At 47.0% G+C, this 25,454-nt stretch overlaps 1 protein-coding gene across 2 annotated transcripts in view; it reads left to right on the top strand.

Annotated features, from left to right (window-relative positions):
- Window positions 1–25,454, top strand: part of NTRK3 (neurotrophic receptor tyrosine kinase 3) — a 218,343-nt gene that overhangs the window by 163,031 nt on the left and 29,858 nt on the right. Inside the window, exons 13-16 of one of the 2 annotated variants that reach the window (XM_058033644.1) lie at window positions 319–449; window positions 5,827–5,999; window positions 9,879–10,122; window positions 20,992–21,066. In XM_058033644.1, coding sequence (XP_057889627.1) covers window positions 319–449; window positions 5,827–5,999; window positions 9,879–10,122; window positions 20,992–21,066 — 623 coding nt within the window. The remainder of the gene's footprint in view (window positions 1–318; window positions 450–5,826; window positions 6,000–9,878; window positions 10,123–20,991; window positions 21,067–25,454) is intronic. The other variant, XM_058033645.1, reaches the window with a different exon arrangement.

A 25,454-nucleotide genomic window follows, 5' to 3' on the forward strand; every position in this document is an offset into this window, starting at 1 on the left:
CAGGATCATTCCAAAGAGATTCAAGTCCTTGTAGCAGAATTTGCCCCTGAGGACAAGCTTGCCATGAGCTTGTCATGAGAACTGATAAACCTCACGTACTTTCTTCACAGATGTTTTGCATGGGACTAACTCCATCACAGAGATGGCTGCCTTCTGTGGGTGGGTGGGTAAAAAGATCCCCATAGATATTTTCGCGAAACAATTTCAGTTCCCTTGCAGCTTGCAAGAAAATTGAATTAGTTGTTTTCCATTTGCTGAATTAACCCTGATTCATTCTTCCCCTCAACCCTCTCCCTGTTCCTCCCCTCCCTCCAACAGATGTCCAGCATATTAAGAGGAGAGACATCGTTTTGAAGAGGGAGCTGGGAGAAGGTGCCTTTGGGAAGGTGTTCTTGGCCGAGTGTTACAACCTCAGCCCCACCAACGACAAAATGCTGGTGGCAGTGAAGGTAAATGCTAAGGGCAAGAGAGAAGGGCAGGGGCTGGCCAATGAAGGGAGACTGGATGAGCCTGTGTGGGAAAGGGAAGCAGGGGAGGGCTGGGGGCCAGGGGTGGAGATTTATCTGATGCCGGAGATTGTGGTAAATCCAATTAGTCACACAAAGTTTCAGCGTTTCGCTCCAAGGTTGTCTGTTCTCAGCAGTGCCAAAGCCTCCCTTCCTGCTGACACGGCCAGGAGACAGGCAGGGAGGAGAGGCTGGGCTGGGAGCTGAGCTCCTGTGCAGCTGCAGCGCACAGTGTGGATCCAACTCCCTCCAGCAGGCACCGCGGCCCTGCTCCTTCTGGATTTTATCTTTTTGTGTAACATGCAGAAGCTGAAATATAAAAAGGCCTCAGCAGAAATGAGCAATGAAAGCTAAGCATGATGAGCCAATTTTCTGGGATCAATTTGCTGTAAGATGGGCAAAGCAACTCGGCTTGGCTCCACTCTGCTCCTGCTTGCTTAGCCACAGGTTGCTCCTGTTTTGAGTATTTCAAGCCAACACGAGCTCAGCTTGGCTTGTGCTGTGCTGCTTGCATCCTTGTGATATTCCTGGTGGGAGCTGTGCCCCATCAGTGTGGCTCTGGGCAGAGGAGAGCACTCAGTGCAGAGCTGTGCTCTCCTCTCAAGTGGCACCAGTTGGCAGAGCCACAGTTTAATCCCTTGGATTTAACCAGTGCTTCCCAACTCCTTGGAACAAGGTCTGCATTTGAACCGATGCTCTGCAGGGGGAAAGGTTCCAGCACTCTCTCCAAAGTGCTGGAGGCATCCAGTTACTTGTGACTTGCTCTAATCATTGGCAGCTCTAGCCTTTATTTATTTTTTAGCTCAGATGACCCCTTTTGCTCCGGCAGTGAAGTGCAAGATTGTGATGGTGTTCACAGGGGTCTTAGGATGAGGGAAGAGACGAGGATCTGACTCCATATTTCAGAAAGCTTGATTTATTATTTTATTATATATATTACATTAAAACTATACTAAAAGAATGGAAGAAAAGGTTTTATTTCAGAGGGCTAGATAAGCTTATAATAGAAAGGAATGATAACAAAGGCAGCTGTCCCAGACGCTCTGTCTAAGCCAGCTGTACCGTGGTTGGCCATTAATTACAAACAAGCACATGAGACCAATCACAGATCCACCTGTTCCATTCCACAGCAGCAGATAATCAATGTTTACATTTGTTCCTGAGGCGCCTCAGCTTCTCAGAAGGAAAAAATCCTAAAGAGAAGATTTTCATAAAAAGATGTCTGCGACACAAGATTGCACCTTTCGCCTCTGAGAGTGGTGAAAGCCGAGGACATGCAGACACCCACGTGATTAATTGTTTGATTACAGGGTTGGTACCTGCCTGTCAGTGCCAGCCATCCCCCAGCAAGCCTGGCTCCCCAGTCTCTTCAGAGTTTCATTTGCATGTAGGCAGGAACAGCATCCGAACTTGTTTCTGTTAATTGCTACTATGAGCTTACATCTCCAGAGTGCCTTTCATCCTGCAAGATCATACAGCTCCAGCTCTGGAGCAGGGCCCTGCAATCTGGCTTCTTGCCAGCTCTGGGAGTGGCAGGGAAAAAAAATAAATCCCTCTAATTTGGGCCACGTTAGAAGTCTGAGGGGAAGAAAAGAAAAGAAAAAAAAAAAAAAAAAAAAAAAAAAAAAAAAAAAAAAAAAAAAAGAAAGAAAAAAAGGCAGGAATAAAGGCTTTACATATTTTACATATTAAGTTGAGATTTGGCTGCAATTCCTGAAGATCTCATGCCCCCCTCTGAGGCTGAGAACTCCATCCCAGTCACTGCAGCTCAGGGCAGCAGCAGGACTCCCTGGTTAGGGGCAGCTGAGTCCACAGCCCAGAGCCTGCCTCTGCCCTGCTCCCAGGGACTCTCTCCCAGGGCCAAAGGAAGGGGCTGTGTTACTCTCTTGCTTAAATGGACTCAGATTTTTAGCAGATCTAAAGGTTGCAGCCCTGCAGATAAACTGAGTTTTGATGTGAAGGCATGGACAAGCTTCCTGTTTTATTCAGCTTGCTTCTAAAAGCATCCTAAGAAATGCACAAGCACTGTATCCAGCAGAGTGTTAAGGTGACAAAGTCAAGTACTAGAAATGCTGGAGGGGCTGTGTTCAGGGCTTGTCCTCTGAACACCTTATTTTTCATTTCTCTTTGGCTGCTCCATTGTGAGGATCATTCCTGTGCTGGAAACCCCCAGATGTGAGTGTCCCCATTTTCACAGCCTCCCAGCAAGTTACTGGGGTTGTATCATCCCTTTTTGCAGAAGGCGGAAGCACAAGCAGGAAAACTGAGCTGAAGAGATCTGCTTTAGGTGAAGGGTGGAGTTACCAACCTCTCCCTCCAGCCGCATGGACAGCAGGTACCTGACTGAGGGTGAGCCCTGCTGCAGCAATAAACACATGGTGCTTGTGGAAGCCTGGCCCTGAGGCTGAATAAGAGGGGATTTTCCAAGTAATATCAGAACAACTGGCACTTCATGATGACAGCTGCAACCTGCAGATGCTCAGGGACCTGCCAGAAGTTATGGAGGAATTGTGTGATGGAGACACACAAAAAAATAATCTACCCTGAACCTTCCTGGGAGAGACATTCCACTGATTTTACTGAGACATCCCTTCTCTTTCTTTGGTTCTGGTCCTCTTTCCCTGTTCTATCCCTTCCAGCTCCCTCATTTTGAAACGCTTGGTTGTGCAACCTTAGCAATGAGAAGGGAGTTAATAACTTTTTTTTTGGTGTGTGAGATCAACAAACTTACAATCTTAACACCTTATAAAAATGATTGTGTGTGAAGGAGATGAAACCTAAACTCACTGGAGCTTGAAATATTATGTGCAACCACAGGAAAAAGGGGGAGAAAAGAGTGATGGGGGAAGGGACTATTTTCCTGCAGAAAAATAGGGTGGCATCAACATTATGAAGATATTAAATGACTAAAATAATTGGGTGCCTGAGATAAGGATGGATGCTTTGCCATCTGCACCATGTAACTAACATTCATCTAAATATCTCTAGTCAAGTTATCCCAAAGGGCAAAGAATTAAAATAGGTTTATGCCATGTGAATAGCACTTTGGGGGCCGAATCAGATGAGGCAGTGTCCTAAGGCTTGGGGAAAAGCCTCACAGCAGGTCTGCTCCAAGGGGAAAAGCACCTTCTCTGGAGCCAGCAGCACCATGGACCAGCCCAGGTGCAGTAACAGAGTGTTGGGCCCCACTCTCCATGAACAGCTTTCTGACATTTAGCACCCCTTTTTGCACGTAAATTGCAGCCTGCAGCTGCTCAGGCCACCTCTGCTGTCTGCATGGGGAGATTCAAGGCATGGGGAAAGGGGGAAGGTATATTTGTGTGTAGGTAAAGGGAGAGCTGCCCAGTGTCCCCACCACTGAAGGGCAACTGGTGCACGTCAGACCAACACAGGATAGTGGAACAAGTTTCCTTGAGTCCTTTTCAGGATTTGAGTCCTTTTCAGCTCCTGTTAGGTTGCACAGTTAAAGCCAGAATTGGTCCTAAACAGTCCTGACATGTGGAGGATGCAGCGAATACGATGCACTACCAGCAACTCAAGACCAGACTCTTCATTTTCTTAATTTTAAAAGACTGTGCTGATTCTTGTGGCCATTTCATCTTGTCAAATGGTCTGGACTTAAACTTTTTTATCAGGTTCCCTTCCTTGATACCCTGAGATGACAACAAGCTGCTTTCAGACTAACTCTCCAATGCAACTGCACAAAAATACACAGGCAAGCCAGAGCCCAACCCTGGAGAATCCTCCCTTGTCATCAGCTGCAGCCACAGCAGCACCTTTATGGCAACTCTGCAATGTCAGGTTGGTCCACACCACCTGAAGCACGCAAGCTGCCTTGCAATGGCAAAATAGCATTCTCAAATTGTGGGAGATGAGGTATTCTCAATAAGGATACTGGTTTCAGCATCAGTCTGCCAGGGGAGTTGTTATAAACAGCAGGGAATAAAAACATGATTTTAAAAATTATGAGAAAAGACTTGACAATGTCCTTCTTCAGAGGCAGTTTGAAAAATCCACACAATAACTGCACAGCCAGGCAAATCCATCTTCTGAATAAAGGCAGTGTAGTCAGCTATTTCAAAATAAAAGACAGATAGCAAGGACTGGCTGGCTCAGGAATTTAATAATAATGAGATATGAAGCCATTCACCCCTAGGTCACCAGTATAAATTCTGCCCAAGCTGGGAATAATTGGAAGCTATTACCCTCTGAGGCATGTTTGCTGCTGCCTAGGAAATGAGCTGGGGAGCCCAGTGGGACAGTAACTACAGGAATGACAACACAAACATGGTGCCACCAGCACAACTGGGTGGTTCCTCTCCCCTCCTTTCCTCATCAGCTCCTCCCAGATGCTGTGACCCCTTTGTTTTGGATTTTCCCCCACCTGAGCCCACTCTGTGTGTGCATCTCTCAGGAGCTTAGTTGTTAATTGCAGTCCTGAGATATGTAAAAAGTTTCTGTTTCAGCCCACATGTCCCAAGAACAAGTCAGAGCTCTTCAATTTTCAGTCTTGAAGTTGTTTATTAATTCTTATCTATAAAATTTTCCTCCTGCCCAGCCAAGGTCTGCTCAGCAAGGCATCCAACAGCACTCTGACCGCCCTCGGAGCAGTGTTGCCTTTTTATACTACAAACTACGTATAACATATTTACAATTACTTTCCAATGCCTATCACCTATGTTAGACAGTGCACTTCTATTCTAAACCAATCCCAAAGCGCCAGCATCACTGCAGAAGATGGAGGTAGAGAAGAAGAAGAAGAAGAAGAAAAAGAAGACGATGAAGAAGATGAAGAAGAAGAAGAAGAAGAAGAGAAGAAGAAGAAGAAGAAGAAGAAGAAGAAGAAGATGACAAAGAAGAAGAAGAAGAAGATGATGAAGAAGATGAAGAAGAAGAAGAAGAAGAAGAAGAAGAAGAAGAAGAAGAAGAAGAAGAAGAAGAAGAAGAAGAAGAAGAAGAAGAAGAAGAGAAGAAGAAGAAGAAGAAGAAGAAGAAGAAGAAGAAGAAGAAGAAGAAGAAGAAGAAGGAGGAGGAGGAGGAGGAGGAGGACTGGACACGCTCAAGTCCCTCCATCTTGTCCCCAAAACCCCCATACTAAAAATCCCAAAATCTACCTTTTCACCCGGTAGAAATAATGTTACTATTACATTATTTAAACTTCTGTGACTTTCAGGTCCTCATACAAAGCTGGCGATTTGCTCCACGTGTCATAACCAAACCCACAGGTGCTCCGGGCTGTGTGCCAGGGTCTCCGAGCCCCCTGGCAGCTCTGGGCACCTGGAGGGATGTCCTGAGTTCTGACACGCATCCTTCATTGCAGGCTCTGAAGGACCCCACGCTGGCAGCCCGCAAGGATTTCCAGCGGGAGGCAGAGCTGCTCACCAACCTGCAGCACGAGCACATCGTCAAGTTCTACGGCGTCTGCGGCGACGGCGACCCGCTCATCATGGTCTTCGAGTACATGAAGCACGGGGACCTCAACAAATTCCTCAGGTGGGTGGTAATGAGGGCATGGGAGGTGCTGCTGTGGGGCTGCCCCACAGCCTCGGGGGGACTTGTTCTAGCTCAGTGGTGCACTAATGGTGTTGTTGTTTGGTGGGGTGAGAGGTGATGGATGGTTGTTCCAAGCGCAGCTTGGAGGAGGTGATGGTACTCGCCAGATTTAGGGCTTTGGGAGCTCTGTCTCAACATTTTCTCTTAGGTAATCTCAGGAGATGTGGAAATTGGGGTTTTCTTCTCCCACCTGAGCAAGTTTGAAGCTGCAGGGAGCGTGGCTGTGATCCTTCTCTGCCCTGTGGGGATGGAAAGACATGAAGCCACAGCTGTCAGCAGCTCCAAGTCCTGCACGTCCAGCAAAGCCATGTCCCACTGAAGCAGGAGGGCCACTTGCCATCACTGCCTCAGCCACTGAGCTCCTGCTTCAACAGCACAAGAACCAAAATATTCAAAATATTCCTTTGAGAAATTTGTTGGTGTCCTTGACCTGATTTGCATCCTAGGCATTTACTGGTCACTGTTCTCATTCCTGCATTCAGAAAAGGCCTGATAAATGTTGGAGGAGTCTCAGGCAGTGCCTGTGGGGTCCATCCCTGTTCCTGGTCCCTAACCTGTGGCACCAGACTACTCATGAAGTCAGGCAAGGCCTCAAGAAGTGCTGTAATTACCTTCTCTGTCTCTAGAGAGATGCAAATTACCAGAGCTCCCAGTGCCCCCCATCATCATTCAACCATTTCACCAGCCTGAGGCAGATCACTTGTGTGCTCTGTTTCCAGCAGCAGCAAGGGCCGGGGAGCAGCTGTGGGAGGATGTTTATGGTGCTCTTCTGCCACAAAATAGAAATTCCACTCTGAAACCTGCACGCAAGTGGAGTGGTACTTACCTCTTGAAATAATTAGTAGTTTTATTTCCCAATATTTAGAAAATTGGACCCTTGATATTTTCCTGTTTTGACTGCTAAGTGTGAATATGATTGCAGGGGGAACAAGAATCTTGTGCACGGCAGGTCTAGGTCTGGGGTTGGGATACACTCACTGAGTATTTTTCTACCAACACAGTTTCTGACCAGGAAGCACAAGTTTTTACCTGAGGTTTTCGCTTCTAAGCAATCACCCACACCAGAAGAATATAAGGAAGGATCCTAGATATTTCTTCTTTCCTCTGCCAAGTAGTGCCAACCTGTCTCCAGCTCTGGGGCATTTGCAGGGCAGTGGGTGAGCTGGGAATATTCCTGCATCGATTTTCATCCTCATTTTGGTATAGTTGTGGGCAGATTGAATAGGATTTATAGCTCAGCCCCTGTCTCAAGCTCTGGATAGATCCAAGACATCTTTGTCAAGGTAGGATGACTGAAGGCTGCTGGCTTCACAGAGCTCCTCAGAGTCACATTCAAGGGGGAGCAGCCTTGCTTACCTGGGACCTTCTTTTGTCACACCTGGAGGCCTCAGCAACCTCCCAGCAGCAGCAGATTGAGCTCTGCCACCAGCATGAAACCAGGGGCTGGGCTGAAAGGGTGTTTTAGCCCAGACTGGTGATGCAGTGTTAAGGACAATGCCTCAGCCTTGTGACTGAAGGCAGGCAGTCTGAAAAGAGGCCGAGAAATGCTGCTCTTCAAGTGCTTTACAAAGGAAAACTCCAAATTGACCTATCCTTTTTCCTGGCAGAGCCACCAACCTTATTTCCTTAGAGGAGTCAGATATTAGAGCTGAGGAACAGCCTCTCTCACTGCTCTAGTTAACCTCCCAAAGAGTACAGGGCAAAACAGGCTCTCTCAGTGTCTCAGAAAGATGTCATGTGCCCACTGCCTGATGGAATTGCTTCAGCAGTGTGTTCCTAAGGCTGAAATCATGCTGGAGCCATGGACCTCTCACTCCCATGTCCCAGCTCTTTCTTGGGACATGTCTGAGAAGCACTCATGCCTGATGAAATTCATCTCCAGTCTCATTGGAAAAGAAAGCTTCTTGTATTATCTTTGGCCTTTATGAAGGAAAAGAAACTTTTCCAGCTGTGTGGTCCCTGGGACTGCAGCTTCTCATCTTCCAGCTGTGTTTAGCTGCCAGCTTCTCCTTCCTGTGCAGCCTTGGAAAAAGCAGCTATATGTGCTCCTTTGCCTGCATGCTGGAATGTGGTAGGCAGTGAAAAAGCACTTTATGTCCCAAAGGAAGATGGCTTTGGGGACAAGGGAGCTTAAACCCTGCAAAGAAGCACTCAAAAAGCCTGAGGAAATGTCATATGGAAAGAGAGTTTGGGCTTTGCCAGGTAAGGTGTCTGCTGGTGGGGAATGGGGGCTGCAAGGGGATCTGGAAGGGTTGGTGATGCAGAGCTGCTTGGAATCCCTCAGCAAGCAGCAGTTTTTATCATGGAATAATTCACCCAGCCCACAGCAGGGGACAGTGACTCCCAGACACTGAAGGCCAGGGACACTGGGAGTCTGTAAGACGCTCAGATGGACTTTTCCTAGTTTAACTGCAGAAATTGGAAAAACAGTAAAACGGAAGAGACTCACTTTAGACCCAGTTTCCTAGAGAAAAGCACAATAAATAAATTCCCCTCGGTGTTGTTAGACCTTTGTGTGCTTCCCGGAGAACAGAGAGTTTTAGTGGCCTGAAACATTCACTGGTGTGGCAAGGGGCAGCACCAGGATCAGCAGATACCAGCTGGGTTAGTGGTGGCACGTGCTGGCATGGCTCCTTGTGCCTTCCAAAGCCACCAGGCTGATGGTGCCACAACAGACCCTGCTGTCTGCACCAGGCAGGCTGCAGTGATGCTGTCCTGCCTCAGAAAACACTGATAGAAAAGTTCTTGGCATGGGGAAATACAGGCAAGGCCTTCCAAGGAGCATCCCTAGGCATGGTGAACACAGGAATCTGCCTGCAGGTTGGGTGGGGGGCAAGGCTGGGCGTTCCTGGCACAAGCCCCCCCTGCCTTGGGGTCTGCAGTGACCCCATCCCTCTCTGCTCACTGAGGGTGTCTATCACTTCCCCCTTTTTCCTTTGGTTGCTGGTTTTCCAGCTTTTGTTTCCTGTCAGCAGCAGTTTCGAAGTAGGGGTAACAGCATGTTGCCATTATGCAGCCTGCAATAAGTTGTTGCCATTTGCTGTTAGCTCAAACAAACAGGCTTTGTTAGGAAACTTGCAGAGTTCTGGTGTTCCCCTTCCTGTGAAGCAGCACCACAGTTGGACTGCTGTGGGACAGAAAAGGGATTTCAGAAGAGGAAGCCAGAATGGTGACTTTTTTCCCCCAAAGCCTCAACGTCCTGGTTGTGTTCTACAGGTGAATTATTTCCCTGATCATTCCACATCAGCACTTGATTGAGGTTTTGATTGGCAACAGATAACCTGTCAAGTGTTTGTTCTTTCCTCTGCACGAGCCCAGCAGAAAAAATTACAAACACTTTTCTTTTTAATTTAACTAAAATAAAAAAGCGTGATATGTCACAGACATCTCTTAGGAAAAATCATTTCCTTAGGATTTTTCTTCCTGAGAAGCTGAGAGGCCTCAGGAACAAAATGTAAACAATGATTATCTGCTGCTGTGGAATGTAACAGGTGCATCTGTGATTGGCTCATGTTGGTTGTTTCTAATTAATGGCCAATCACAGTCAGATTGGCCATTAATTAGAAACAACCAACCAAGACGGAAGCCTTTGTTATCATTCCTTCCTATTCTATTCTTAGCCAGCCTTCTGAAGAAATCCTTTCTTCTATTCTTTTAGTATAGTTTTAATATAGCTCTCTCTGTTCCTTTCCACTGGAGCTGTGTCTGTCTCACATCACAGAGCTGGGGCTGGTCCCCAACAGCAAGAGCAATGACTGTGTGGGATTCCTGTCACTCCTGAGACCCAACTCTGTGCTTTTTGCTCTTTCCTCCCTCTAGGGCACACGGCCCAGATGCAATGATCCTGGTGGATGGGCAGCCTCGACAAGCCAAAGGGGAGCTAGGGCTATCCCAGATGCTCCACATTGCCAGCCAGATTGCCTCTGGAATGGTGTACCTTGCCTCCCAGCACTTTGTGCACAGAGACCTGGCCACCAGGAACTGCTTGGTCGGAGCCAACCTGCTGGTGAAGATTGGAGACTTTGGGATGTCAAGAGATGTCTACAGCACTGATTACTACAGGGTAAGGCAGCTGCAGTGGCACTCTGATGCTCAGAGCAAAGGGAGATGGGAAATGTTACAGTAAATCAGTTTTTGGAGCCCTTGGGCTCACTTGCTTGGTTATTACCTCATTGAAACATGTGCACAGAAGTTGATCAGGCATCCCTAAACCACTGTCCTCAATCCTGCTTTCTCCTGGCCATGCTTGTAGTTCAGACACCCATGCAGATGCCTACACACAGACTCTGTGATACCCCAGCACACAGTCACATGCTTTTGGATGGCTCTGAAATCATTCCATCCTTACTGCCTATTTTTATTCCTTGTTTTTTGAAGACATTGACAAATTAAAGGTAATCCAGAGAGATGATAAATACTACAGGCTGTGACCTCTGGTGTTAGATTAAAGAAACTTAATACAGGGACCCAGAGAGAAGGCAACTGAAAGACTGACTGATAAGTGCATAAAATATGGAAGAGGAAATAATAGTCAATTTAGGTTTGACCTCAGAACATTTTTTTTTCCAGAAAGGTCATAATTTAAACAATGGAATAATTTGCCAGGGGTAGGTTGCTGAAAGCCTGTCATTAAAGAGGTTCAGGAAGAAACTAGACAAAAATGCCTGGGTTTAGTGTAGAGGCTGATCCTGTACTCATCTCTGGGGAGAGACTCAATGAGCCAGGAGTGCCTTCCCAGCCTTTTCTCCTGTGATTTGTGCTCACACTGTTCCCTTGTCTTGCACACTCCCTCTGTACCTGTCTGCACTGTCCTGCCTGCCTGGTGGCAGCATCCCTGGGGGAACAGCATTTTTGCCTTCCCAGCTGCAGGAGAAATGTGATGTGAGAACTGTTTGGGGCACACTGCAGTAGGAGTTTGTCTCTGGACCATCCACCAGCAGGGAAGGGATTCTCAAGATAGGGAACCATGGTTTCTGGCCTGATGCTTGCACAGGGCTGATTTATTTCAGCTTACAACATTATGTTTGGCACGGAGGATGATTTCCCCAAGCTACCCAGAAAGGGGTGGCCTATTGTCTTGATCAAATTCAGGAATTTTTCATTATGTGATGGCTGCCAAGTGCAGTTACTGTGCTGGGGAGGAGGGAAAACGTGATCAGATTTGTGCTGAGATGTATCACTCCTCCCAGGCCAGAACACTGGATTGCCACTGGGTTTAATTACCAGTGAGGGAACCAATCCTCACTGTGCAGCAGAAAAGCTCATGCTGGGAAAAGGTCTCAGTGCAGTTACTGGGCAGGGATGAGGAAAGAGAGGTGATGTGGTCCCATAACTGCTGAAACTTCAGGAAGGAACGAGCAGAAAAGCGAAGAGCCCAGGGCAGGATGAGAAGCAGCACATGTGATTGCCCAAGTTCTTGCCTGCCTTCTTCCCTTCAGCCCTGCTAATCCTGCCCCAGCCACAGGCAGGGTCTCACTGCGGGGCACAATCCCAGCCGAGCTCGTGCTCCTGCAGCACCAAGAGCCCTCTGTGCAAGGGCAGAAATTGCTGGCTGCTGCCACAGCTGGGAGGGCTGAGATGATCTCCACAGGCCAGTCTGTTGTTGTGGGATCTTTTTGTCTTCTCTGTGGTGGTGTCCTGTAGCCCTCATCCTGTCTGTGCAAAGTGCTTTGCTGAGGACTGCTCTGTGCTGTCTCATGCAGTGTGCTAAGGCTCTTTATTGAACTTTTCTCTGCATACACAAATTGCCAAATATGACTAAAGTAGTAAACAGTTATCACCTACCTACCAGAGCAAGAACTGAGTTTCAGACCATCACAGACTTTTGTTCTTAGTTGATTTTCCTTTCTTTGTTGTCGCTTACTTTCAGTATATTTAAAACTTTTGATCATGAAGTTAATTCTCTGTTATCTCTGTTAAAGAAGGTTTCTAGCAAAATAAGGTTCTGATTGCCCATATTTACACTGGTGGCATGAGGAGCAGAGGGTTTACATCGCCTGCCCAAGGCCAAAGCAGGAATTGGTGACAGAGCTGGGAAGCCTCCCCAGGCCAGCAAAGAGCAGAATTCCAGGGGCTAGGGGTCCTTCATCCCCCTCCAGGCACAATCCAACCACATTCCTCCCAGAATATGAGCAAACAAGCTCAAGTGGGAGAATCAAACTGCTCCTTGCTCTCAGCTCTGAAAGCTGGAGATTTGGCTGGAGAATTGAACTTTCAAAGTCTTCAGTGCTGTCCCTGGTCACATCCATGATCTGCCTGGTGACGTTTCCAAGTCTGTTTCCCAGTGTTTGTGCATGGCAGCTTTCCCCTTTATACAGCTGCCATTGCCACCTGTGGGACCTGGAGAAAAGCTCTGCTTCAGTTGGTTCCAAAAAATCCTGCTTGGTGTGTCCAAGCTACAGCCCTGGGAGAGGCTGGAATTTGTCATCTTCTGGAAACACAGGGAGAAATCCCCCACTCAAACTGACACAAAATGAGAGACACTCTGCAAGCACTCTTCTTCAGCCTTCTGGGTCGCTGTGTTTGCTCCTGCTCAGGCCCTGCAAGCCTGGATAACTGGATGTGTGGCTGTATTACCGTGTTCCAGGCTGAGAATTAGTTCCTAGCCATTTCCTTTCTTCCCCATTTTTTAATCTTTTAAGACAAAGAAAGTACACCATCTGGCTCCTGCGCTTGTGGGATGCGAAATTGCTTTAACAAAGGTGAACTGATTAATTTTCTGTTACGCATTTGGGTACAGAAAACAAACATTTGTGTAACAAAAACAGCAGAGAGGCTTGTTCCCCCTCTCTGCAAAGGGGGAACAAGCCTGAAGGCTGATGCATCCTCTTCCTCCTCCATCACAGAGGGATCCCATCAGCTGCTGCCTTTTAACCTCCTTTTGAGAAGAGAGGACGGACAGAAAGTGACTGTGGAGGTGGAAGTGGAGGGAGGAGGTGGAGCAGCATCTGAGTGGAGAGAGGAGGAAAGTGGAGGAACTGGGGAGCCGGGGAGAAGTGGCCCAGCTCCTGTGAGCAGAGGGAAGGAGGGGCTGCTGGAGGAGCATTTCTGTGCTGTGTTGTGTAACGTGCTGTGCAATCCTTGGTGTGGGTCTCTGTGGGAAGGCGGGATGGAATATATCCACGCTGGAGAGGAAAGGTTTGGGCGGATTTCATTTTCCTTGTTGTTTTCTCTAAAAAAACCGTGTGGGTAGGCAATTTTTTTTTTTTTTTTTTTTTTTTTGAGGTATGACTCAGGGCTGTGACAGCAGGTGGTGGGACGCTGCAGGTCAGGGACACGGTGCCTCAGCCAAGCTGAGGGTGGCACAGAGACTGCAGCAAGTGGGGCACAGGGGCCCTGCCCAGAGCTGTCCTGGAGGATGTTTTGGTGGCTCTGGGGGAGTGTCAGAGCTGGGGGCATCACCAGGGCTGAGATCAGAGCCCCAAGCTGCTCTTTCACCCTGCACTCTGGGGTTTGGGTACTCCAAGAGCCCGTCTGTGGCTCTGGACCCTCCCAAGCTCCACTAATACCAAAATATTTTTCCATTTTTTCCCCCCAAAATGTGTCATTCAGTTCCAAAACAAAAATCACGTGGCAGCTGTCCAGGGACAGGGCAGTATTTCTTCATCTTCAGATGAGAACACAGTCTTAAATTGTAGTCAAGACTCCTTAATAACTCCCAAGGGGATGTCCTGACATGGGTGGGACATCAGCAGTGAAGTCACATGCCAAAGAGAGGAAGGATTTATGTAGACATTAAACCTCATGAAGACATTCCTCTGTCCATATTTCCTCTGTCCTACTCTTCTGGCATCCTGCTCCAAATCCTGGGCTGGGCTTGACCCTTCTAAGGGATTTAGCTCCATCCTTTCACAGAGATCAATCTCAATTCTGCAGGTCATTTCATCACGCAGAGCACACCTGCTTGTCAAAAAAAAGACATATGCAGGATTTGAAAAGGGGGCTCTGTACTATTATTATTATTATTATTATTATTATTATTATTATTATTATTATTATTATTATTATTATGTTTTGTTTATTTTTAATTTTATTTTTATTTTTATTTTTACTTTTATTTTTTTTATTTTTATTTTTTTATTTTTATTTTTATTTTTACTTTTATTTTTATTTTTATTTTTATTTATTTCTACAAATGCAGAGATAATAATAATATTATAATTATTTTGTCATTATAATAATAATGACAAAAATGCTCCCTGTTTCTGTGTCCTCATCATCCTGGAGCATTGTTTGGATTTGGGAGAAAAAAGGTTTGCAGGAAGAAGCAATATCTTTTAATGGAACTTATGATTTTGTTGATAGAGGAGAAACAATGGATTTTAGGCGCACAAACCCTCTCTGAGTACTTATTTTTTATTGTTATTTTCTGTTGTATCAGTTGGTTTAATAAAAGATTAATATCTCTTCCCATGAACCTTGGCTCTCACACCCTTAGACCATCAGAATTTCTGCTATGACTTTGGCCTTAGGTCAGCGTTCCTTAAAAAGTCTGAGATTCCACCTCCTATGAAGCATGAAGGTTTACTGTGCAAACAATTTATTTCTTCTCTTTCTTTAAAACGGCCAGCAAAACCCCCATATTCTTGATAATTTTCAGTACTCATTTAAGGTTGCTTTTCTGGTGACCATCTCCCATGTTGACCATCTCTTTTCCTCTGCCACTCAAGATTGGCTTCTTTCTCATGGACACAGCCAGTTATTTTTCCAGTGAGGTTTCCAGGTGTGCAATAAGTCACTGAGGTTTAGCAGCTGGAGGCTCATCCAGCATGGTGGGTAAGACTAACAGACAAGCCTTGTGTTGAGACTGGATTTAGTCTGACCCACAGTCTTCTCCATGGAGGGCTCCAAAATAATCCCACCATCACTAGTGCTCTGTTCCCAGCAGCTCTGAGCTCTCTGCAGAGGGTCAGCTGTACTTTCCCCAATCCGCCTTTTTGTGCAGAGCCCCTCAGAGCTCCTGTGGATCCCTCAGGATCCTGTCAGCCCCCTGGTGCTTTCTTTGTGGTTTTGCTGTGCAGCTCATGCACTGTGGATCCCAGCACAGGGGAACTGCTGCCCAGCCCTGTCAGCACCAGGATGGAGCCCTGTGATGAGTGTGCTGGGGCTCTGAACCATCACCTGCTAAGGGAAAGGCCAACAGGCACAGGGGAGGAAAACTCCCTCTGAATTTCTGGCTGGAATGTGGTACTGCCTCAATTTGGGAGGGAAAATAAGCTGCCACTCTCAGGTTTTATGGTAGAGCCGGTGTACATTGGCTGTAACTCAGCTCTGGACAGAGAATGAGCCAGGCTGTGCACTCAGGCAGTGTCCTCAGTGCTGATGGGAGGCAGCAAGCTCAGTCCTTGGCCACACTGGGTGTTGGGGGGATCTGTTGTAGAAGGTACAATGTGTGTCACGTTCAGCCTCATCAGCACCATTCCCAGCACCTCAGTGCTGTGCAGCGGCATCTGTGCACCACCTTTTCCTCTTCCAGCCCTTCTCTGAGGAGGAAAACGTGATATGCTGCTCTCTGTACATCCTTTCTGCTCAGGTTTTGGGAAAGTTTCACATCTACAAATGTATGTTCTATTAGGAAGAGGACTTGGAGGTGAAAAGTGTTTTAATTTTCTCCTTCTTAGCCGGGATCATGGAAATATATCTTGCTTTGTCAGACCTGTAAGAGTAGGGGCAAAAAAGCCTCATAATGACCTGGAGATGTGACTGATACAGATGTGCCAGTCAAGCAGAGCTACAGTCTTCCTATTTGCAAGAGTCTGTGTTTGAAAGTATTGATGCCCTTCTCAACATCTGTTTATCCCATGTATCCCATCACCCCAACCCCTGATTTATTTATTTCCTTGTTCTTATTGCCGTCACTCCTCCTAGATGACATCTTTATGCCTCTTTAGGTGTGGGTGGCTCATGCCATGGTGCCTCACTGTCCTGACTGGGGTTTTGGGGGCAGAGAAAGCAGATTCCTGCTAAGCTGCAGTAGGGCTGGCAAGGGGAGGTGAGGGAATGGCTCAATGTGGGTGTGTGGGTGAAGTGTCTCTGTGCCTGTCCTGGTGTGCTCTGCGTGCAGGAAAAGTCATTGTGGTATTGAACGTGCTGGTCTTTGATATCTCTGTGGCTCCTATAAAAACCTCTGCAAATTGAGTTTGTGGCACAGCTCCTTATCTCCTGAAAGGAAGATGTAACAGCATCATCTTGTGTTTTAGCCAGACATTTTCCCTCGACACTTCCCCATTTCTACACTGAGGGAAAAACAAATGTTGAGTCTCTTTTTTTTTTCTCCTGTTTGGAACCTTAAGAGCCCTTCACACAAAGCAGCTCAAGTGCAGAAGAATTAATTGGGGAAATTAGGTTGTGCTGTATTCCTGGCATTTCCTCAGAAATGGTAATTGCCCTAATTCTCCACCCTGTCAAGACCTGCATCCGCACCCTGTTTTCTCCCTCCCCTTCTTCTCAATGTCTACCTGTTGTTCTCCTGCTTGAGTTGCTGTTTTCATGCTGTTGCCATTTATTTCATTCCAGTAATGAGAGGGATGTGGCAGGTGAAGAGCTCTCACAATCTGGTGACATCTTCTTTGAAGCACAGGCACAAAAGAGCGGTTTGTTTTTGGGAGATAAAACTCCCTGTTCTGGTACTTGACCTCCACGCTCACCTCTTCTCCTGCTTGGGGTATGTTGCTGCTGTCATTGCAAGTCATTTGGCTCAGAATTTTTGTTTAATACAGTCTCAGTATTCACCTAAACACTGACCTCCAGCTAAATCCCTGTGTTCTCCCCAAACCCTCACATACCTACTGAGAGCTTATCAAACTTAGGATCTTTCAATCAAAGCTCAGCCCCATTTCCCAGGCATTTTGAATTGAGGCTTTTGATTTCTCCCAAACATCAGGCTGAGATCCAGAGGGCTGGGAGTTCAAAGCCTTTCATTTTAGCTTCCTGATGGTTTTTAACCTTCCATTTGCAGAGGTCAAAGATGTAGCCAAACAGGGAGGAATTGTTTGTTGTTCAGTATTTCCCGAGCTGAAACACCTGAGGATGTCTAGGACAAGTTTGGAGTCAACGGGGATGAATCTTCCATTCCATGTCCATGCTGACTGGACTTTGGCTGCTCTTAAAAGCTTTCCAGACTGATCTCTGCTTTCCTGAGATCTGGGGAGAGTCCTGGGAGTAACCAGTCAAGCGCTGGAACCATCCCTGGGGTAGTGATACCATCCCCATAGGTTAGAGTCAGTTCTGTTCAGAACGCTGGGGCTGTTTCTCAATGCAGCCAAACTACCCAAGCCTCTCACCTCTGCTGTAAAAACCTGAAATAGCAAATTTCCTGCGGTGAAGTTCAGGAACCCTTTTCTTCAAAGCAATTCCCTTTGCATAAAACTTTACTATGGAGGGCAGGACCCTTTTCTATTTTCAGTGTTCCCTGACTGCAGCCAACAGATCTAGAGAGACAAGAGAGGCTACTTGTGATCCCCATCCATCCTTTAGCTTTTCCCTTCCCCCTGACTGTGAAACTGTTTTTCTTTCCCCTGTTTTAATTTGTTTTGTCCAAGTGTGGTTCCCAACACCTGCTAGAGGCTGCCTGCATGCAGTGTGCTCGCTTCCTTCTCCTGTCCCCATTTGGAGCATCCCATTAGCCTGAAAGCTGTGACAGACAGGGAAAAGAGCTCAATGCCTCCTTTTAAGCAAGATAGACTCTCCCTTGGTGGAGATCCATCCACAATGAGTTTCACTGGGGTGTCACCAGAAACAAGGAAGGATTTTGTACACAGTAGGTCAGAGATGCTGATGGTTCTGGGTTTTATCAAGGTGGGTAAAAATTTAAACTGTATTTAAATTTAAACTGATTTAAGCTGCATCTAGAGCAGAAGAAGGTCAAGAACCTTATGCCAGCATAGTAATCCAGCTCCCTGATTCCAGCACAGATGGACCAGAAAGAGTGTGGGTCATGAACTGCTCATGCTTTGGGAGGAGCACTGCCACTTACAGTCCATCGAGATTGGAATGTGCAAATGTAAAACCCTCCCTTCTCATCTTGTCTAGGTTGTTAAACCCATTTCCTCACTGCAGTCCAGCTGGCCACTGGCCTCCTCCTGCCTTCCCACCTCTCAAGGAGACCATGATCTCAGCTCTCCTTTACCATGGGTGCAGCCAAGAGATCTTTTGTGTGGTGACACACTGATCAGGAAAAGGTGGGGAGCACCCCCAACCTCGGTGTGATCAGCAAATAAAGTGGAGGCAGAGAAGTTTAGTGAGATCGTGGATAAATTACGCTTTGCTTCATGACAAACTGAAGACCCCCCTAAAAAAATTAAAATGCAAGTATCTTCATTACCATCCCTAATTAAGATGCTTGTATGGAAGGAAACCACTGCTTTTCTTTTTTTCCTGCTGATTCCTGCATAGTCAGAGTTTCTCCAGGCTTTCCCCTCCTGATCCCCCCAGTTTCATACTCCTGCCTCTCCCAGCTCCTTCTCCTCCCTGTCTGGATGGAGAAAGGCCCTATTTGAAAGCAGCTTTAATACCCAGGGCTGTTTAGGGCCCTGCTGTCAAAGAGAGCGTGTTCAATGTACAATCAAGGGGCAACGATGCACAAAATTGCACACACACAAGGAATGGGAATCTTTTCTCAGTGCGTGTTGAGCTTTGAACGCTTAAGTGATTCCACCTCTCCCTTCCCCATCCAATTATGTGGGCGACACATGATAAGATTGCTAAAGGCATTAGTGAGGGAAATCTTTATACTGCCTAATCAATAGTGTTCTGCTCAGCACAAGGCATCTCCCCACTCTGGCCTCTCAGCCTTGCTCCTGTTTGCCTTCTGAAAACACCTGGAGTTCACCTCCTCTCTTTTTGGGCTGTGGAGACCAAGAGTTAAAGCAGCAGTGTATCTGTTGAGAATGGTTGTAGTTAAAGAGTTTCTTTCTTGCTTTAAAAAAACCCCAATGAAACAAAACAAAAAACCAAACAAATATATACAGAGAACCCTGCCAACTCACATATCAGAGTTTTTGGAAATGTTTGCTGCAGAGGGACCTTCTGCCCCTTTCTGCTGTATGGTCCTTGCAGGAATGGCCAAAAACCTTCTAAGCAAAGGAGCTGGATGATAATTTTTCTGAGCATCACTGAGGCAAGACGCCAGATTTTATGGGCCACTAGACAGATCCAATATAGCAAATCCTCTGTTCCACTGTGGATTCTGAGACCAAATTATCAATTAATGTGAAGCATTAAAAAATCCAAATCCCTTTTAGTTCCCTGCAGTCATTAGTGACAAGATACAATATCTATTGCTCAAATGCTTTGCCAGCATCCCCTGGCAGCAAGGCAGAAACTTCACTCCTATTTTTTCCAACATATATGAAAAAACATATGAGATCAGTGGTTTTCAGTCTCAAATTCAGCTGCCTCTACATATTTACTTAGATGGAGAAATAAATCAGGTTTGGGTTACTCTCCCGGTTAGTTATTTGTTATTGGAATAAATGCATGGTAATAGATCTGACAGAGGAGATGTTTCCCTTTCAGCTCTGTGTTTGAGGTAGAATTTGCTTTGTTCTGCACTATATTATATTGATGTTTTTCTCCCACTGCTGGATGACTTCATTTGCTCTACTTCTTTCCAACATCCGTGCCTCTGCCACAGCTGGCTTTAGGATGCAGTTTCATGCACAGACTTCTCTTTTGTTTTCCCCCAACTGTAACGCAGAGGCAATTTAAACAACCATCATGAAACAATTTTCTAAGCCTTTCCTCCCCACAATTCCTACCTCAACTTTTTGGGAAGGGAGGTGAGTCAGTCATCCAATGGGCAATTCCCCAATCAGAATGAGCTGTCGGCTACATTCGGCAGCTCAGTCTCCACTGCTGATGCAGGGTGGGCAGGTGCCAGGGCAATGACCAGCTGGACACACCCTGAGGCCGTATTTGGGGCATTCTCCAGGCAGTTCTCAGCCTGAGTTCCTCAGTAGCACAGCCAGGAGTGTACCCCCAAACCGCTGTGCTCACCAACTGCCTTTCCATCTTGGAATTTTGTCCTTGTGGGAACACAAACACCTCACTGGAAAGTCAGCAGATTTTATGCTTCTCATTCACTCCTAATGTGCTCACTGAGATCCCTACCCCTTTTTCTCTCTCCTATTCTCCAAATCTTTCCTACTTTGCTGCAGAGGAAAATGTAGTGCTGTATTTCCTGCCCCAGAATTTTGCTTCCCCTGCCCCTTTCTAAACTTCAGATTTCTGATTCCTGGCAGGTTTGTGGGTGATTTGGAGCTGTGGGATCAGCTATTTTCTTCCCCAGCCTGTGACAGTACTGATGGGACAAAGATATTTGGGCCAGTGTAGGGTGATGTGTGAGGTGCTTCAGTGGGACATTTGGCCAATGATACCTTTAACTCTGGTTGGTCTGAGCTTATTCAGTGAAGATATCAGACCTGGGCCTTATTCTGCTGGCAGAGGCAGATGAGTCCCTGCACCATGTTCAGAAGGGCTGGCAATGGGCAAGAAGCAGGATGCTGAAGTACCAGACACAGAGCAAGTGCTCAAGCATCCTAGAATTTCTCGTCTCGAGAAGAATTTTGGGTCCGTCAAGGGATGACATTCTGTGTGACCATTCAGTGTGGCCTCACAGTCCAAGGAGAAGTTTCAGGAGGCTGAGTGCCCCTCGACTCTTGCCCAGCTCACCCTGTCTGTGCCCTGGTGCAGGTGTGGGGTGTGAGGTGGTGGCCACAGGGGCCAGAAGGTCTCACCTGCATGATGCCCTCACAGCAAAGGCTGAGCAGCGTTGGGATGTTGCGGCCAGCAAACGACTTTTGGTTCAGTTAAAGACACACCCTTTCCCTTCTTGTCCCCTTGCTTCATCCTCCCCCCATCCCTCCCTCCCTCTCTCACCCTTCCCTTCTCTTTTGTTTGTCTCCTTCCCTTGTTCTCACCCATTCACTGTCAGGAAGGGCCGCGTCTGAAGGGCCAGCTCAGCGCAGCGTGGCAGCGACAGAGACTGGCACCGTCGGCAGCTGCAACAGTGAGTGATCCCAAACCCTGCAATGGGGGACTGCTGCTGCTGGGGCATGGAATGACTCCTGGGGCTGAGTGGTTTTGGGAACAGCTCGGGTTTGGTGCGTTTGGCAGTGAAGGGGCTCTGGTCTGTGATGGGAGCTGCACACGTGTCTGCTGTAGCCGCTCTCTGGGGCTCCTCTGGATGGTGAGGTAACATGGGGTGAGTGCAGAAGCCCTCAGTGCCACCTTCCTCTGAGGGTGTCCAGGCTGTGTCTGCACTAGTGGACAGTGTGGGCTGGCCTCTGGTGGCAGCAAGTACGGCCTGGTTTGTCTTTGTGCAGCTAAACTACCCCATGTCTCCAAGCAGGGTGGCATTTGCACTGCTCGTTGGGACTGTCCCTGACCTTGCTGTCCTCTCAACAGCTGCCTGGACAGTCAAACTGGGTGGTTGTATTGTCACATGCCAGCCCTGGCAGCTTTTATGTGCTGGTCTGAGCGCACTCTGGGTGTCTGCAGCTGGGATTGAGTGGATGCACCCCACACTGCTGCTCCCATCCCTTGGCCAGAGGGGTTGCTGTGAGTTTGAAGCTCTGACAGAGAAAAGGAGCTTGGTTCTGCCAAGGGTGTGGCTGATGGGAGCCACGTGAGCTGTGTGAACCTGCTGAGGGCTGGTGACACCTCTGTTCACCCTGCCCTCCTCCCACAGGGCAAAGGCAGCATCCCGTGGTGCTCTCTGCAGCATCCTCAGCTCAGTGTCCCCTCCAGGGAGCTGCAGGAGCCTGAGAAAGGACCAAACATCCAACTTGGTTGTCCTGTGGGATTTTCCTGCTGGCACACAGGGAAATGCTCTGTTGATCCAGAAAGTTAGGGAGTCTTTGCTTGAGCCTGTTTTGGAAGTGGGTGGAGCTAATCCACCCTAAGACACTGAACAGAGCAGTTATGACCCCTCATAGTTTAAGGCAGGAGAGTGATGGTTTCCACTCTTTATTTCCCAATAACTTCCCTGTGCCAGCAGTCCCAGAGATGAGCATAAATATCTGCAAAGTAGGCATGTGTGGGATAAATCACCTCAACCTCCTGTGGCACTGTGAGGGGAGCTGTTTGCTCCTGGCCAGGTGATGCAGGATGAGTGCCAGGACCCCTCCTCCTGCCCCAGAGAACACCTACAATAGCTGAATGGATCCTGCAAATCCTTCCTGGGGTCTGTGACACAGCAAGGCTCTGGCACTTCCTGACTGTTGCCAGAACCAAATGGGAGTGTGGGTTTAGATATTGCTGATTTTGCAGAGGATATGTCTGCAGATAAGAAGATTTGCCACTGAAAGGTGATTTTGTTATGCTTATGCCTTTCTGAGCCAAAATTGAATTGTGGGGTGTGGATGGGAATTTAGTTCTAAGCACTGATGTAATTTCGTATCTTTGGCCCTGAAGGCAGTTTTAAAAAAATTATTTTCCCCTGTGCCCTGACACTATTTTGTTGTCTTTGAATCATGTCCTTATGACAGAACAGATACTGGGGTTGACCTTTGCAATGTGACATAATAATATGTGACTTCTTTATAGCTCTTTTCATTCAAAATGCTTGGCACACTATGAATCTGATCTTGCAACCACTTGCCACTGGGCCTAGCACTCACTGCTCCAAGCAATCCCTGGGGAAGCCAGAGGAGCACAGAATTGCTACACCTGGTATTACTTGCAGGATCAGGCCCTGGAGAAATGTAGCACATTTGTGAATAACCACATCTTGGAGAGAAAAAGCCTCACCCTCTCATTTATCATTTTTATTGACTATCAGAATGCCATGCCCAGCACTAACATGACAGCCTCCCCTTGGCTACAGTGTCATGGCAGGAGATGCTGGGGCAGTATTCATAGCTATTATCTACCAACCTTCTTGCTTTTTTTATTATTTTTTCCCAGCTCTAAAAGCCTGTTAATTAATTAACTCCTTTAGCTTATCCTGCACCATTTGATCCTGCAGAAATCACAGCATTTTATCTTATTAGCAAGTGGGAATTAAAGAATTAAAACTGCTAGGGGAAAAACAAAAAAGAACATTATCACTTTCCCTGGGCATCACTTCTGAAAAAAATCTTGCCCTGTACCTTCAAAAGCCCCAAACTCAGCCCCCAGGGCTTGATAAAGGACGTGGATCTTAGATCAGTGAATGCTTGGGCTGAAAACTGCTTTGTGCTCTGCTCTGCCTGTTTGGAAAGGGAGGGCAGAGCCAGGTGCAGGGAGAAAAGCCCAGCAGTGAGACCCCAGACCTGCACTGTGCTGCAGGTCCCTTTCCTGCCACCATAGGAAATTCCATTAGTTCTCCTGTGCCTCGTTTTGCCATTGTTAAAGAGCGATCCCTGTTCGTGCTCACCAAGGAGATTCACATGAAAATAAGATTGCAAGGGGCACAGTCATTGCAGCATTGGGAAACAGGTGAGTACCTTAGGAATATGTAGGCCATCTGTGAGCTGAGACATTTGAGGTATTGGTTCACAGACAATGAATTTTGGGAGTTCTCAGTGGCTGGAAAGTGCAAAGGAAGCAGGTAGGATCCCTGCACCCATCTCTGCTTGGTTTGCTCTAGATCAGTAGAACCAGGAAAGATAACTGCTCCATCCTCTTGTGGATGAGAATTGATTAAATCTGGGCATGGGGACCCACTAAACATCACCAGGTACCTGCACACTTCACCACTGTTTGCCACCAGCAGAGCACTGCATCCCCACCACACCCTTAAAAACTCCTTTAAAAAATTACTTCATTAGGAGCAAAGAGATCTGGAAAGGATTCCCTGGATCATCAAATCCAATCCCCTGTTGCATCAATCACATCAGATTTATCTTTTTCATAATCAAGCACCACTATTAACTGTGTTCCTAAGGGGAAGAAGACAGTCCCAGAATCCCATTGCTTTAAATCGTAGCTGCCCCTGATTTCCAGTCTATGCTTAGTCATGGCCCATTTGTTAAACAGCAGGTACCTGGCGTGGAAGCAAGAAATTTAACACAGTTTTTATTAAAATAACCACCCAGAAATCCTCACCACAAAGAAATGCTGAGGCTGCAGAAGAGAACGTGCAAGGTCAGGCAATGATAAGGGGGAGGCCTGAGCTCAATCTTGCCTCTGCCTTGTAGAACAGACTTCACATCATCTCCTGAGTGATCCAGGTGAGGAGCAATGCAAAAGTACTCACAGCACAAAGGAACCTTGTTGCTATTCTTCACCATCATATTCATTGTGTAACCCTCTGTCTCTCTTGCCAGGTATAACTAATGCTGAGCTAAACATTTGGCTATTTTTTTCCTTTTGCTGACAGGCTTTTCCCTGCCATTTATAGCTTCACTGTGCAAGCCATTACCTGCACAGCATTTTTGAGGAGGCAGTGAGTTCACAGAATCATGGGATTGTTTGGATTGAAAGGGACATTAAAGACATCCAGTGTCCTTCCCCTGCCATGGGCAGGGACACCTTCCACTGAACCAGGTTGCTCAAAGCCTCATCCAGCCTGGTCTTGAACGCTTCCAAGGGTGGAGATTCATTGTCCTGTTTTGCAGATTAGGAAAGGAATTCCACAGTTATCAGCCATACCAACCCATGGTGGTTCAAGAGCAACTTTCCCCCTCCAAAGTGCCCCTGCTTTGTCCAGTGCAGTCTGATTGACTCCAAACCATGCAGGTGCTGCCCAGGCAGAGGAAGGTGCCTGGTGCAGCAGCTCACTGCATGCCATGAAAATGATGGGATGCTCTAAACCCATGATTTATCCAGTTAGTTCATCTTAATACACAATGGATAATAATACAATGAATGGAGAAATTGGTGAGCACAGGCTCAAGTGTAAAAGCTCAGTGTAACCCATCAGGTGTGATGACCCACCCAGGTGTGACCTGGTGGCACATGGAGGTGGTGCTTAGCTCAGGCCACTGCTGCACAGAATGGCCAGAGTGACTAAGGAGGAGGGCTCCTTTGCCAAAACCAGGTTTGGAACTAGGACACTGCAATCCCATGTTTGCTTATTTAACTTGGCAGGTATTCAAGTGAAACAGGCACAGAGGGGAGGTATCAGAGCTGATCTCAGTACCCACATGTGGGATTTTAAGTTTCTATTTCAGTGCTCATGCTTGGAAAAGAAATGCAAGCAGACCCTCTCACCCTCCTTTTTCCTTTTTCTTTTTTTTTAAAGCACTATTTAAATGTCATAATAATCATACAGTGCCCACCTTAATGTGCTGAACAAATTAAAATATTTTATTAGTCTATAATCTGAAAATCATTACTGTGCTTACCATAAAAAACTGCAGGTCTTCAGAGGGAATGATGTCAGTGGGTCTGAATTGAATGCAAATATATTTTGTTGCCGTGAAGGTAGCAGGGGTCAGACAGGCAGCCCCCAGCCCCAGGGCAGCAGGCTGT

This window comes from Melospiza georgiana, chromosome 13, assembly GCF_028018845.1.
Source record: "Melospiza georgiana isolate bMelGeo1 chromosome 13, bMelGeo1.pri, whole genome shotgun sequence".
In the NCBI taxonomy this organism is placed as follows: domain Eukaryota; kingdom Metazoa; phylum Chordata; class Aves; order Passeriformes; family Passerellidae; genus Melospiza; species Melospiza georgiana.